The 13,789-nt window shown below is 48.7% G+C and overlaps 2 protein-coding genes across 5 annotated transcripts in view; both read right to left on the bottom strand.

Moving 5' to 3' along the window:
* SUPT5H (SPT5 homolog, DSIF elongation factor subunit) overlaps positions 1-7,065 on the bottom strand; it is a 29,134-nt gene extending 22,069 nt beyond the window's left edge. For 2 of the 4 annotated variants that reach the window (XM_055309770.1, XM_055309767.1), the window contains exons 1-3: positions 6,981-7,065; positions 6,641-6,718; positions 1,030-1,195 (exon numbers count right to left, since the gene is read on the bottom strand). In XM_055309770.1, the coding sequence (XP_055165745.1) occupies positions 1,030-1,195; positions 6,641-6,715 (241 nt within the window). In that variant the 5' untranslated portion in view covers positions 6,716-6,718; positions 6,981-7,065. Of the gene's footprint in view, positions 1-1,029; positions 1,196-6,640; positions 6,719-6,973 lie in introns of all 4 variants that reach the window. The other 2 variants (XM_055309768.1, XM_055309769.1) reach the window with 2 other exon arrangements.
* Positions 7,066-8,211: 1,146 nt separating this feature from the next.
* On the bottom strand, positions 8,212-12,846 carry LOC129499845 (uncharacterized). Its single transcript, XM_055309771.1, has 4 exons — positions 12,079-12,846; positions 11,448-11,606; positions 11,283-11,327; positions 8,212-9,950 (listed from the first exon to the last, which is right to left on the bottom strand). Exons 1-4 carry the CDS (start codon positions 12,220-12,222, stop codon positions 9,696-9,698), a joined length of 603 nt encoding a protein of 200 aa, XP_055165746.1. The 5' UTR covers positions 12,223-12,846; the 3' UTR covers positions 8,212-9,695.
* Positions 12,847-13,789: the final 943 nt, after the last annotated feature.

Raw genomic sequence — 13,789 nt, forward strand, 5'->3', positions numbered from 1 at the left:
ATGACAGTAGCTAAAGTTTATAGAGCACTGAGGTGCCAAAAGTTGATCAGAAAACTTAATTTTTTTTTGATCAGAAAACTTTAAATGAATTAACTTATTTAACTTATCTATGTTATATCTACCTGCACAATCGCTGAAAGTAAAAAAAAAAAAAAGTTTACAGATCAGTAAATATAATGTGAGCCTGTATACTGTTAATAGATAACCACCTTTTCTGAGGGGCTTCTAGGTTGGGGATTTCACTCTGGGTTGCCATTACTTGATGTGCTTTACTTGCTTGCCCCCCCCAAAATCCTCAAATATCCCTGCTGGATTATGAAGGACTGTTTGTTCCCTGGTAGAGAGGGGAAAAGGGGCTCCGAGAGATGAACAGCAACTCACCCAGAGCCACACAGGGAAGAGAGCAGAGCCAGGCCAAAGGAATCCAGGCCTGTCGGCCTCCACTCCCATGCTGCCTACATCTAGGTCATCAGAGGTTTTCACGACGAGCACAGACTTCAGGTCTTTAAGAAATGATAATGGTATTGTAACTGTGTATTTATTTTAAAAGGACTGATAGGGACGCCTGGGTGGCTCAGCAGCTGGACATCTGTCTTTGGCTCAGGGCACAATCCTGGAGTCCCAGGATCGAGTCCCACATCAGACTCCCTGCATGGAGTCTCCTTCTCCCTTTGCCTATGTCTCTGCCTCTGTCTCTCATGAATAAATAAAATCTTAAAAAAAATAAAAATAAAAGGACTGATGTTTTAGGAACACAGAAATATTTCAAAGCAAAATTCTACATTTGGTATTTGCTTTGACATCATCAAGCAGTGAGTGGAAGTGAGTAGGAAAAAGCAAAACAGGATTGGTACTAAGCTATTTACTCTTGACACTACGTGGTTAGTATATGGACTTTCCATATACTATCCCACCAGTGTGTGTTTGACATTTACCAAAATAAAAAAAAAATTTTAAAGTATGTTCAAGAAATAGAAGTGAAGGTGGTAGTCCAGCCTCCGCTCAGCACTCGCCAGCCCTGTGACATACCGGCCTCGTCCAGAATGAAGCCGCCATGGCGGGGTTTCTTGGGAGGCCGGTCATCATCTTCTTCTTCCTCTTCCTCATCATATTCTTCCTCCTCTTCCTCCTCCTCTTCCTCCTCCGGCTCTTCCTCCTTCTCACTGCCTGCTACACTCCGCCGCTCTTCCTCTACCTGGAGAGTCAGGTAGGGTTGAGGCACCAAGGTTCTGCACCCCCAGATCCAGACACCAAGTCCCCCACCCCCAAGTCTGACACCAGCTAGTCATCACCCCCTGTGCTCTGCATACACTCCCTTCCGCCCTGGCCAGGCCTCTCTGACAGCCACCCTATCTCAATGACAGCACTGCCATCCCCCCAATCCGCCCAACCAATACCCGGGAGCTGGTCAGACTCCATGCTCCACTGCACCACCTTGCTAGCCTCTACCTGGCCTGTAAATGCTGCAGCTCCACGAGGTTTGCTCCTTGGCCCTCATCTCTCTGAACCCTACAATTCCCTAGGCCATCTCCTCCGCTCCCTTGGCTGGTAGGCATCTCTGCAACAATGATTCTTGTATCTCTAATCCCAGTCTACACTGCTCCCCGAAGTTACTGCCTGCCTCTTGTTGCTAATTCTTTTTTTTTTTTTTTTAAGATTTTACTTATTTATTCATGAGAGATACAGAGAGAGAGGGAGGCAGAGACACAGGCAGAGGGAGAAGCAGGCTCCACGCAGGGAGCCCGATGTGGGACTCGATCCCTGGTCTCCGGGATCACACCCCAGGATGAAGGCGTTGCTAAACTGCTGGGCCACCACCGGGGCTGCCCTCTTGTTGCTAATTCTATGCACAATCTTTACTCCTCAGCTACAAAACACCTCACACCACTGATCCTCCCTAGGGAAAAGCTCTTCCCTTGGCATCTGTCACGTCACATCCCCCTGGCTTTTCTCCAACCTCTCTGGCTGATCTTCTGCAAGCCCCTCCTCCTCTGTTCAACCCTCAAGTACTGGCTTCACTCCCCAGGGTTCAGCAGGGGGCCCACTCTGCTTCTGCCTGCAGACACTCTCCCCCTCGGCCACTTTACCTTCCATAGTCTCGCCTTCCGTCTCTGCAGGTGATGCCCCATCTGTTTTCGGTTCCCCACTTTCTTCCAGAACTAGAGGCCCCCATGTGTCAGCAGCCTCCACAGATGCCTCCCCCAGAGGTCCTCCGAGCACACACACCATATCCTACACTGACTTTGATGTCCTCCCCTAGGTTTCTGCTGGCTCCCTCTAGCTTCCAGGAGGCACCAAACTCTTGACCTTCCTGCTTTTGGAACATTATCCCTCCAATCTGTCCCTTCTTACCCATCCCCATATCCCCCAGCCTAAGCCAGAACGCTGCCCTCTTGGGACGCCTGGGTGGCTCGGTGGTTGAGCACCTGCCTTCAGCTCAGGGCGTAATCCTGGAGTCCTGGAATCAAGTCCCACATCAGGCTCCCTACGTGGAATGGAGCCTGCTTCTCCCTCTGCCTGTGTCTCTGCCTCTCCCTGTGTCTCTCATGAATAAATAAATAAAATCTTTAAAACTAAACAAAACCCAGCCCCTTGCCCAGCCTCTTTTCTGGTCTCTTGGCCTCTAAGCCCTCTTTCTGTACCAGTCACAAAAGGAGATGATCCACACAAAGCAGTGTTTGCCAACTTCAATCTTTTCCTCATTAACTTCATGCCTTCTTGCCAAGTTCACATCAGTACAACCCATTTATCTGCTATTTTCTTTAAATTCACTCCAATTTTCATTTAACTTAACAGAAAAACTTTTCCATATTTTGAAATATTTCACAAGTAAAAACATTTTTAAAGTTAACTTGTCATGGGACAAGACATGGGTGGCTCAGTGGTTGAGTGTCTTGCCTTTGGCCCAAGGTGTGATCCTGGAGTCCCGTGGGATCGAGTCTCACATCGGGCTCCCTAAATGGAGCCTGCTTCTCTCTCTGCTCATATCTCTGCCTCTCTCTGTCTCTCATGAGTAAATAAAGTCTTTAAAAATAAATAAAGTTAACTTGTTATAAGCGAAAAGTAACCATAAAGATAAAAGCAAATCAATGTTATTAAGCACTAGTACGATACTATTGCCTGCTACAGGCTCTAAGCCAAAAACCTGTTTGCCTAATAAACATGGAGACAAGCTCTTATTATAAGTGTTCAAGGCACAGCAGCACCAAAATGAAACTTTCTCTGTGACCCAACCAAAAGACAGGACATGCAACTTATACAGGAAATAACTTCATGATGATTCAATGTGGCTTGAGGTCTTGTTCTTATCCCACCTAAAACCACCTCTCATCAACCCCTACCTGGAATGTAACCTATAGTCTTGGGAAACTAAATATGATCAACACAAAAATGGGTCATTTGGTTCCCTGCTTGAAACAACATGGCCATGGTTTCCCACTGCCCTCAGGTAAAGAACTAGCTCCCTAGCAGCCTAGACTAGAAGCATACACTCTGCCCACTGCCTCTCCTTCTCATCCTGCCTCTTTAGGCTCCCCACTCACCCAAATGCTAGGTCCCAGCCATACTGAACTACTCATACCATGCTCTCTGTGCTATCCATTGCCCATGCTGGTCCTCTGCAAAAAAAAGCCATTCTCCTTTGACTCTTACTCATACTTCAATCAAAATACCCCCCTTTTCAGGAAGTCATGCTACCCCCCATCCCCAGCAAAGTCAGGCATATCCTCTGAGCTTCCTCCATCACAGCCTTGTACCACTGTGAGCTCCCTAAGAGCAGGGCCCAGGCTGTCTTAGGCATTGCTAGGTTTCTAACATCACCCAGTCCAGGGATAGGAACTGAAGCAACTGAAATATTTGTTTCATACATATTCCTGACTAGTTCACAATGTCCCACTTTTTAACAACTCAAACTACCACAGGACCACAGCTTGATTTCAAGGAACCTTGTCATCATTCTCCTGGCTCAGTCCCAGCAAAACCTTCTCTCCAAACCTGGCTCCCCAATCACTGAGGAGAGAGCTCCTATTACTATCTTTGTGTTATCCTGAAGCTTGAACATGCTCTTACGCTGGGCATCCTCACAATCCCCTGAAGTAACCATCTGTTTGTACAATTATCTCTACCCCAGGACAGAGAGCTCCATGAAGGAGCCTGTGACCCATCATGACAGCGATACTAGTAACACATGTTCATCGAATGAATGAGCACATAACTGGGACTGAGAATGGTGAAACGGCTCATTCCCCTCAACATTGGCTCATCGTCTGCCATCCGTACCTTCTTTGTTCCACAAGGCCTGGTCCTTCAAAGACCATGCTAACATTTGGCTGTCCAATAAGCCTATCCAGTCCTATCTCTGGCTGGCCTTTCATTGTCCTCCTGCCTCATCTGGTGATAGCTGACAAGCCAGCAGGTGAGTCAAGAGCCTGGTGTGGTGTTGGGAAGTGAGATCTGGACACAGCAAACCAGATGCCCCAGCCAGGAAAAGGACGCAGGGATCGTGTTCTTATTACCACCAGGATCTAACCACAAACAGTGTCTTGAAGCCATGAGTCAGAGAAACCAAGAACCCAGTGCTGCTTGAAGCAAAAGCCCTTCCTAGCATCCTCCCACTTTCCCCACCCTGACGATGGCTTCCCAATTCCTTCAACTCTTCACTGGAGGCTGAGGATTCCCCAGAGAGCACAAGGATTGACAATCAAATACCTACAGAGAGCAAGAAAAGAACAAAAGTAAGTGGAGCAGGTCAAAGGAAATCCATGGCACTCTCTACCTGATGTTTCCTAGGACACAAGTATATGAAATGTTTACTTAAATCCACCACAAGGCAGGTATGATGATAAATGGCAACTGATATATACCAGGAAATGGGAGAAAATTCCCCATTCTACCAAGAGCTGCCAAGCCAAGAGCTGCTGGGGGGCAGCCCCGGTGGCGCAGCAGTTTGGCGCCACTTGCAGCCTGGGGTGTGATCCTGGAGACCCGGGATCGAGTCCCACATCGGGCTTCCTGCATGGAGCCTGCTTCTCCCTCTGCCTGTGTCTCTGCCTCTCTCTCGCTCTCTCTCTGAATAAATAAATAAATCTTTAAAAAAAAAAAAAAAAGAGCTGCTGGGTAGAACAGTCCTGGGTCTCATGTTGCTGGATCCTCTCACTTTCCCAGAAAAGCAGAAAATCATGACTTTTACATGAAACAGTCCTTACAAATGTTGGCAACTAACTTTAAAAATGATTTAGAGGCAGCCCCGGTGGCTCAGCGGTTTAGCGCTGCCTTCAGTCCAGGGCATAATCCTGGAGACCCGGGATCAAGTCCCAAGTCAGGCTCCCTGCATGGAGCTGCTTCTCCCTCTGCCTCGCTCTCTCTCTCATGAATAAATATATAAAATCTAAAAAAGCCAAAAACAAAACAAAAACAAACAAAAAAACCTGATTTACCTTTCTGGAGGTTAAAAGAAACATTTACAATCATCAAGTCCTCTCTTTGTTAGTTTGCAACTGTTGCCTACTAAGTGTAAACTCTGAAAGAAAATTTGCCTGGCTCCTCTCTTCAACACCTAAGGAAGAATCTGGAACACAGGAGTAGCTGCTCAAACATTTATTTAATCAGCGAAAAAGCCAGAAGTAAACAAAAGAGGAAAACAGGTAACAGCAGAATATTTAAAATCAGATGAACCAAATAGAGCCAAAGCCAGAGTAATCCTTTCAAAACATGAGATCACACCCTTTCTTTGCTCAAAACCTTTCTCACGGCTCTGTCCCACTCAACCAGGACAAATTCCTCAGCAGAACCTTCAAGATCCTATATGATCTGGCTCCTGCTACTTCTTTGCGGCACATGCTCTCCTTGTTACTTCTTTTTTTTTTTTTTAAAGATTTATTTATTTATTCAGAGAGAGAGAGAGAGGCAGAGACACAAGCAGAGGAAGAAGCAGGCTCCATGCAGGAAGCCCCATGTGGGACTCGATCCCAGGTCTCCAGGATCACACCCCAGGCTGCAGGCGGTGCTAAACCGCTGCGCCACCAGGGCTGCCCTCCTTGTTACTTCTTGAACACGCAGGCCCACGCTCCCAACTCTGCACGTGCTGCCCCCCTTACTGCAACACTTTTAACTTCTACACATGGCTCACTCCCTCACCTCCAACATGTCTTTTTTCAAACATCACCCTCTCAGGCTCACCTTACTTAAAACTGACCAAGACTTCCTATTCCCCTTCGCTACTTTTCTCCAGGGTACCCTCTGCCTTACTAAACGATAAACTTATTAGTTATGTTTACTTAGAAACAAGGAGCAAAAAGACTTTCAAAGTCTGTTTTGTTTATTGGTGCCGGCCCAGGGCAAAGAATTGTGTAGGCACTAAAAATATATTTCTGACATGAAATGCACACCCCAAAATAGAAGCGAACAGGGAGTGCTTGCTCTACGCCAGGTCCTGTTATTTCACTGTACCTGGCGCATCCCTGGCTTCGCGCACCCATCCCTCTGCTGGACTTAGGCTTGCCTACTTCTCTATCACTACCAGCAAGCTGGAAGCTCCCAGAGGCCAGAGCTCGTTTTGATGTCCTCCGAGCTCCCACAGGGGCCCTTCTGCCCTGGTCCTGCCCCAGGCGCGATGCCTCCCCACCAAGTCCCAGCCACACACCTCGGCCTCCTCGCCGTCACTGCTGTGCTCACTATCCTCCTCCTCGGAGAAGTTGCTGTCCTCGCTGTCCGACATCTTCTGCTCTTGCAGGAAAAGACGGCGGCCTCAGTGCGTCCCCCAAACAACGGCCCCACCCCAGCCTCAGTTTCCCCGCCAGTTCCCGGGGAGAAGAAAAATCCCTTAGCGCACTTCCGGCAGCCTCGTTCTGGCAACCGTGGTCTCGAAAGGCTATCCCTAAGCCACCTGGTACACCTTCCGAGTCCCCGAATCCGGGCTCTAAGCCTCCCTGGACCCCGGCGACCCTCGGTGCTGCCACCTCGGCGACCGACCCACCCCTCACCGCTCCGGTTCCACCTCAGCCTTCGGTACCAGCAGCTGTTCACACGACGCCCGGCTGGGACTGACGTGCCCTCTCGCGAGAACCTACCCGTTGGCCTCGCCTAACGCGAGATTTCCGGAGCTGGTCTCCGGTGACGCACTTCCTGGGCGCCATCTTCAAAGTGGCAGGTCTGCCTAACGTAAGCATGGAGTCGACATCTTGGGAGTGTCAAAGAGGGGTACAGCTCCTCCCCTTCTCCGTTGGGCATTTCCAACCAGGAGCTCGAGCTTGTACTTAACCGATGCGGTGTGCCAAGCCGCGAGGAGTCAGGGAATGACTAAATAATAATGAATTAGCAGACAAATCAGGCTTTATCCCCTAGAACCTCTAAAAGATTCCTAGAAGGTAAGTACCCCCATTTTGCCGACAAGAAAACTGAAGCTCAGAAAAATAAACTAACTGCGCAAGGGCAGACCTAAGACTCCTCCCCAAGTGTGGGTGACGCTTAAAAACCCTTGCTTTCCTTTACAAATCCCTAAGTTTAAGTCAACGGGAATTTACATATTAGTAATTATTTGTCTGACAGGTGGCAGAGGACCAGGCGATGAGAGAGAAGAAAAATTAATCTGATGAAGGGGGGAAAAAAATCAAACTTTTAAAACACATTGCTGGGTGGCTCAGCGGTTTCTCGCCTGCCTTAGGCCCAGGGCGCGATCCTGGAGTCTCGGGATCGAGTCCCGCGTCAGGCTCCTGGCACGGAGCCTTCTTCTCCCTCTCCCTGTGTCTCTGCCTCTCTCTCTATGTCTATCATGAATAAATAAATAAAATCTTTTTAAAAAATTGCTAAAATTTCTTGCATAAGCATTGAGACACCTGGATTCAATTTACAAAATTTTAATATGCACCTAGTACAGGGTAATATGTGGTTTGGCCACCAACTGGCTCACAAGACAGCTACCAGGGAATGAATATACACTCCCTGATCCAACAATCCCAGACTGAAACCAATATAAACTGGGGAGGGGCTGGTCACTCTATGTTTTCCTTTCTATAAAATTGGTTCGTGTATTCATTTTTTAAAAGATTTTATTTATTCATGAGAGAAAGAGAGAGAGAGAGAGAGAGAGGCAGAGACACAGAGAGAGGAGCAGGCTCCATTCAGGGAACCCGATGTGGGACCCCATCCCAGAATTCCAGGATCGCGCCTTGGGCCAAAGGCAGACACTCAATCGCTGGGTCACCCAGGTGTGTTCACCTTTATTCATTTTTTAAAGATTTATTTATTTGTATATATATTTATTCATGAGAGGCACAGAGAGAGGCAGAGACATAGGCCGAGAGAGAAGCAGGCTACCCACAGGGAGCTTGATGTAGGACTCCGTCCTAGTACCCCAGGATCACACCCTGAGTCCAAGGCAGAAATTCAACCACTGAGCCACCCAAGCATCCCAAGCTCGGTCTTATTTTTTTATTTATGTATTAATTAATTTATTTATTTTTATTTTAAGATTTTATTCATTCACAAGAGACACAGAGACACAGGCAGAGGGAGTAGCAGGTTCCAGCAGGGAGCTGTATGTGGGACTTGATCCGGGGACCCCAGGATCACGCCCTGAGCCAAAGGCAGATGCCCAACCGCTGAGCCACCCAACTGTCCCCCAAGCTCGGTTCCTTTAAACAGCAGCCCTTCAAAATAGGATTCTACATATAAAATGCTTATTGACCTTGCTGCAAAAAGACATTTACTCCAGGAAACAGTAATTTTCTCCCCATAGAAAGTTCTTCCTTTGTGTGTCAGGTGTTCTCAACCTTCAGCCCCAGTGGTACATAAGATGGAAGAAGAGAGCGATGCACAATAGCCCCAAAGTGGAAACAGCCCAATATCCATCATGAGGAGAGTGGATAAACAAATTGGGGTGCATCTATACGATGGAATAGTAACAAACTGCTGGTTGGTACATGAATGAATCTCAAAAACATGCTGAATGAAAGAAACCAGACACTAGAATATATGTAAATATATATATACATAGTACAATTCCATTCATATGAAACCCTAGAGAAAGCAAAATTAATCCAGAGAGAAAGCAGACTGGTGGGTGTCTACGACTGGAGGTGAAGATTAACTGGGAAGGGGCATGAAGGATGCTTTGGGGTGATAGAAATGTGGCTGTGTGTATACATTTGTCCAAACTCAATGAACTGTCCACTTGAAATGTATGCTTTTTACTGTACATAAACTATACCTCAATGAAGTTCATTTTAAAACTATAGATGTTCAGGATCCACCAGAGACCAATTATCAAAATCTCTGGGTTGGGGCCTTGCCATCAGTATTATTTCAAAGCTCTCCAGGTGGTAATTATTTGTATTCAGGGACTTGAGGCACAAGCCTCTCTCTGTCTGTCCTCTAGGGGTGGGATTAGGTTAGAAGACATCTGTGCAATCCTGTCCTTACCCAGAAGAGGAGAGAGGAGGGAGTATCTGAGAGGGAGAGCAGAGGCAGGTGAGAGCCGATTTATCTACCCACTCCCATCCCAGGAGGTCAGAGACTTCAGGTTTCAGATCTTATTTTCCTTCTCTCCTCTCCCCCTTGGCTCCTTGGGCTCCAGATGGGGTCCTCTGGCCTAGAAGAAGGCTTAGGACTGGGAACTGGGGGGCTAGAAACCCAAGTCCTCTCTCCCTCTCTCCACCCAGCCTCTCCAGCAGTACCAGGGAGTCTGTGTCTTCCCAGGCTCATGCTGAGGGCAGGTGCTGAGCACAAGCCCCCTGTAATAACTCTAAGAGTTTCGACAGAAAGAGAGGGACAGGTCTCTGAGGATGTCCTTCGCAGGGTGGACAAGGGCCTTGGCCAGTCACCCACAGCCGAGACCCCAGGGCATCCAGCAGACGCTGTAGCCGGAACACCGCAATCCCCAAGGATGGGCCCTCTTCGAACTGGATCACAGACAGCTCCAGCCGGAAGCACCCCAGAGTCTCAGCAGGACACACCTGTGGGGACAGAGTGACTTGGTGTCTCTGGGCAAGGGTCTGATCCCAAAATCCCAACCCCAGGGTTTCTGAATTATGGCCTGGGATAAACCCCTTTACCTCTTTGGCCCTCAGTTTTCTAATCTGTGAAACAGAGTTCTGAATAATTCCCACCTTCAGGGCTAATGCATTTCTATACCTAGAAAATGACACTTCTTTCTTAAATTACTTTAAAGTGTTTATTTTGGTAGAACAAAATACATTACTGCTATCTACCAGAAATTGATGAATACATCCTGGATGGGAATACTGCCATAGTTGATGTGGGATCCTTGTGTGGTATATGTTCTTCACATCCATATATGGTGGACCTCTCTACCTCATAGGGTCAGTGTGAAGAGGTTTTTTTTTTCTTAAGATTTTTATTTATTTATTCATGAAACACACACAGAGAGGCAGAAACAAGGCAGAGGGAGAAGGGAGAAGCAGGCTCCATGCTGGGAGCCCAACGTGGGTCTCGATCCGGGTCTCGATCCCGGGACTCCAGGATCACGCCCTGGGCCAAAGGCAGACGCTAAACTGCTGAGCCACCCAGGGATCCCGGTCAGTGTGAAGAGTAAACAAGCTCATATACTTAAACCATTTAGACCAATGCCTGGCGGATGGAGCACTATTTAACCATCACCACCACCATCATCATTTGTTGCTATGTGTCACCTATGTTCTAGGTGTTGGGAGATGGCACAGGGCACCTGGGTGGCTCAGTCAGTTAGGCGTCCAACTCTTGGTTTTGGCTGGGGTCCTGATCTCAGGTTCATGGGATCAAGCTCTACATCGGGCTCCCACTAAGTGAGGGAGTCTGGTTGGGATTCTCTCCCTCTCCCTCTGTCCCTCCCCACTGCTCACATGTAAGTGTGCTCTCTTTCTCTCTCTCTCAAATAAATAAATCTTTTTTTATTATTAATTTTATTTATTTATTTTTTATTTATTTATGATAGTCACACAGAGAGAGAGAGAGAGAGAGAGAGAGGCAGAGACACAGGCAGAGGGAGAAGCAGGCTCCATGCACTGGGAGCCCGGCGTGGGACTCGATCCCGAGTCTCCAGGATCGCACCCCGGGCCAAAGGCAGGCGCCAAACCGCTGCGCCACCCAGGGATCCCAAATAAATAAATCTTTTTTAAAATAGGTATTGGAGACAGCAGCAAACAAAATCTATTTGAAGGCTGGGAGCTGGGTCAGCAGCTGGACAGCCAAACGCCAGCCCCACTGCCTCCTGCCGCCAACATGTATTCTGAGCTAGTGGATTCTCCCTAAATTTCCAACGCCCAGTAAGGAGCTAATGAAATACTCACCGAAAGGTCATCTGGGGTGTAAAGAGTGCCATCATTTTTGTTTCCCTATAATTTGAGGCAGGGAGAAGAATCAGATCTTGGAGGGGAGAGCCGGACCCTTCTTCAAACATGCCCCCCCATCCCCCTCCCTGCCTATCTGCTGGCTCTCCCCTCCCTCCTCCTCACCAGCATCTTCATGATGGCAATTAAGAAGTAGAAAGGCTCCCGAGGACAGAGGGGTGATCCTAGGCTTCCCAAGGGCCGTATCAGCAGGAGGATGGTCCAGAGAGGCCACACGGGCACCCTGCCCACCACCCAGGCTTTCTCTGGTCCCAGCCCAGGGTCCTGGAAGCAAGAAGTGCAAAGAGACAGAGCAAGTTGGAAGACTGAAGTGTCCTGACCCCTTCTGGTCCAGCTCCACTCAACCCACAGATACTCAGAGAATGTTCTTCAAGAGGCCAGGGAAGATGGTCATGCTACAGTAGGGAGGGTCCAGGTCAGAGGGCTCCCTGACCCCCCCCCCACACACACACAGGAAGATAAAAGACTCAGCAAGCGTATGAGGATTAGCCCAGAGAGATTAGAGGATTTTGGGAAGTCTAATCCCACTCTCCTCCCCCAACAGGTGCATCAGGCAGCATAAGAGTGTGTGAGTACGTGAATCCCATGGCCTGTCTTCTCATTGGAAAACACCCCTGCTAGGCTTTATCAGTGTTTGCAGGTGCATATTTGGGGATCTGCTCTCCTTTCTACTTCTATTCCTACATCAAGTTTCTCCATATTTCAAATATCTTGAAATCTCCATGCTTGCCTGTACCTGTCTGTCTTCGTTCTCTGAGGGCTGGCCTCTCTGCCTCCGAATCGCCGTCACTTGTGTTTTCTGGGTCCATCTGTAATTGACCCTGTGTCTATCTTCTTTTTCCTCTTCTCCATTGGCCCCTTCTTTGTCTTTCTCCTTCATGTGTGTCTGTCTCTCTTGGGCTTTGTATGTCTGTCTGTCCCCCCAAGTCAGCGTCTGGGTGCTCCCTCCCACCTCTCCTCTCTCTCACCTTGTTGGAGCTGGACTCTGGGCTGGAGGATTCTCCCTCCAGCCACAGATCCGCCCACTAACCTCCACCCAGTCTCCACCTTCCAGGTGCAAAGTGAGTCACCACAGCCCTTTGAACCTTGGACTTCAGGGACGCCTGGATGGCTCAGCTGTTGGGTGTCCGCCTTTGGCTCAGGTCCTGATCCTGGGATCTGGGATCCAGTCTCGCATCGGGCTCTTTGTGGGGAGCCTGCTTCTCTCTCTGCCTGTGTCTCTGTGTCTCTCATAAATAAAATCTTAAAAAAAAAAAAATGAACCTTATGGGCAGCGCCGTTGGTGGCTCAGCGGTTTAGCACCACCTTCAGCCCAGGGCATGATCCTGGAGACGTGGGATCGAGTCCCATGTTGAGCTCCTAGGATGGAGCCTGTTTCTCTGCCTTTCTCTGTGTGTCTCTCATAAATAAATAAAATCTTAAAAAAAAAAAAAAAAGAACCTTGGACTTCTGACGCAGTGCTGCCAGAGAAACTGAAGCAACTGTGGCCCCTCTGCAGCTCTGAGACAAGCCTTTTGCCTGGGGAGGGAGTATCCTGAGTGTGGGGGAGTAAAAGGGCAACTCATTCCCGAGATTCCTCAGATGGGATGGGAGGGTGCTAGGGATGAATTCTGTGGGGAGGAGCTTGGAGAGTAGGGTGACTTGAAGGAGGGAATGAAGAGATGATTTGAAGGTCCCTGGAGAAAGAGGGATTCTAGGTTTGAAGGGGGGAGCATTCTGAAGGGAGGGTCTCGGAGCACCTAGGTGGCTCAGTGGTTGAACATCTGCCTTTAGCTCAGGTCGTGATCCTGGGGTCCTGGGATCGAGTCTCACATCGGGCTCCCTGCATGGAGCCTGCTTCTCCCACTGCCTGTGTCTCTGCCTCTCTCTCTGTGTATAAGGAGTGGAGAATTCTAGGGGAGGAACATCCTAGGGGAGGCAGTTGCTGGGAAGAGGAGGCTCTAAAGGGAAGGGAATTCTTAAGTAGATTTTGGAGGAGGGGAGCTCTAAAAGGGAGAGAAATTCTGTCAAAGGGGATTCTACCGAGGAGGTTCCAGGAAGGGTGGATTGCGGGCAGAAGTAGATTTCCGGGGCCCCTGAGTGGACGAAGATTCGGGGAAAGAGGAACTGAGTGAGGGCTCTGAAGAGGGGGAGTCTGGAGGAGACTCTAAAAGGAAGGGAATTCTGGTGAAAAGTAGATTCTGAGCGTGGGGCGCTAAAAGGAGATTCTGGGAGAGGATTCTCGGAGCAGGTGGGTTCTGAATCCTGAATCTGGAAATCCCGCCTGACTTCCTGCTGTGGGTACCGTAGGTGCGATTCCGAGGGAGGAGGATTTGCGGAGCAGGGGAGGACGATAGCCAGCGGCGAGGGGTAAACGGGAGCCTCTTCTGAGGAGCGTGAGAGTCGAGTTTTTGGGTGGAGGGAGATTTTTAAAGAGCCGAAAGACAAACGTGGCGGCGGTGGGCAAC

The sequence above is a fragment of the Nyctereutes procyonoides genome, unplaced genomic scaffold (genome assembly GCF_905146905.1).
Source record: "Nyctereutes procyonoides isolate TBG_1078 unplaced genomic scaffold, NYPRO_anot_genome, whole genome shotgun sequence".
Lineage (NCBI taxonomy): Eukaryota > Metazoa > Chordata > Mammalia > Carnivora > Canidae > Nyctereutes > Nyctereutes procyonoides.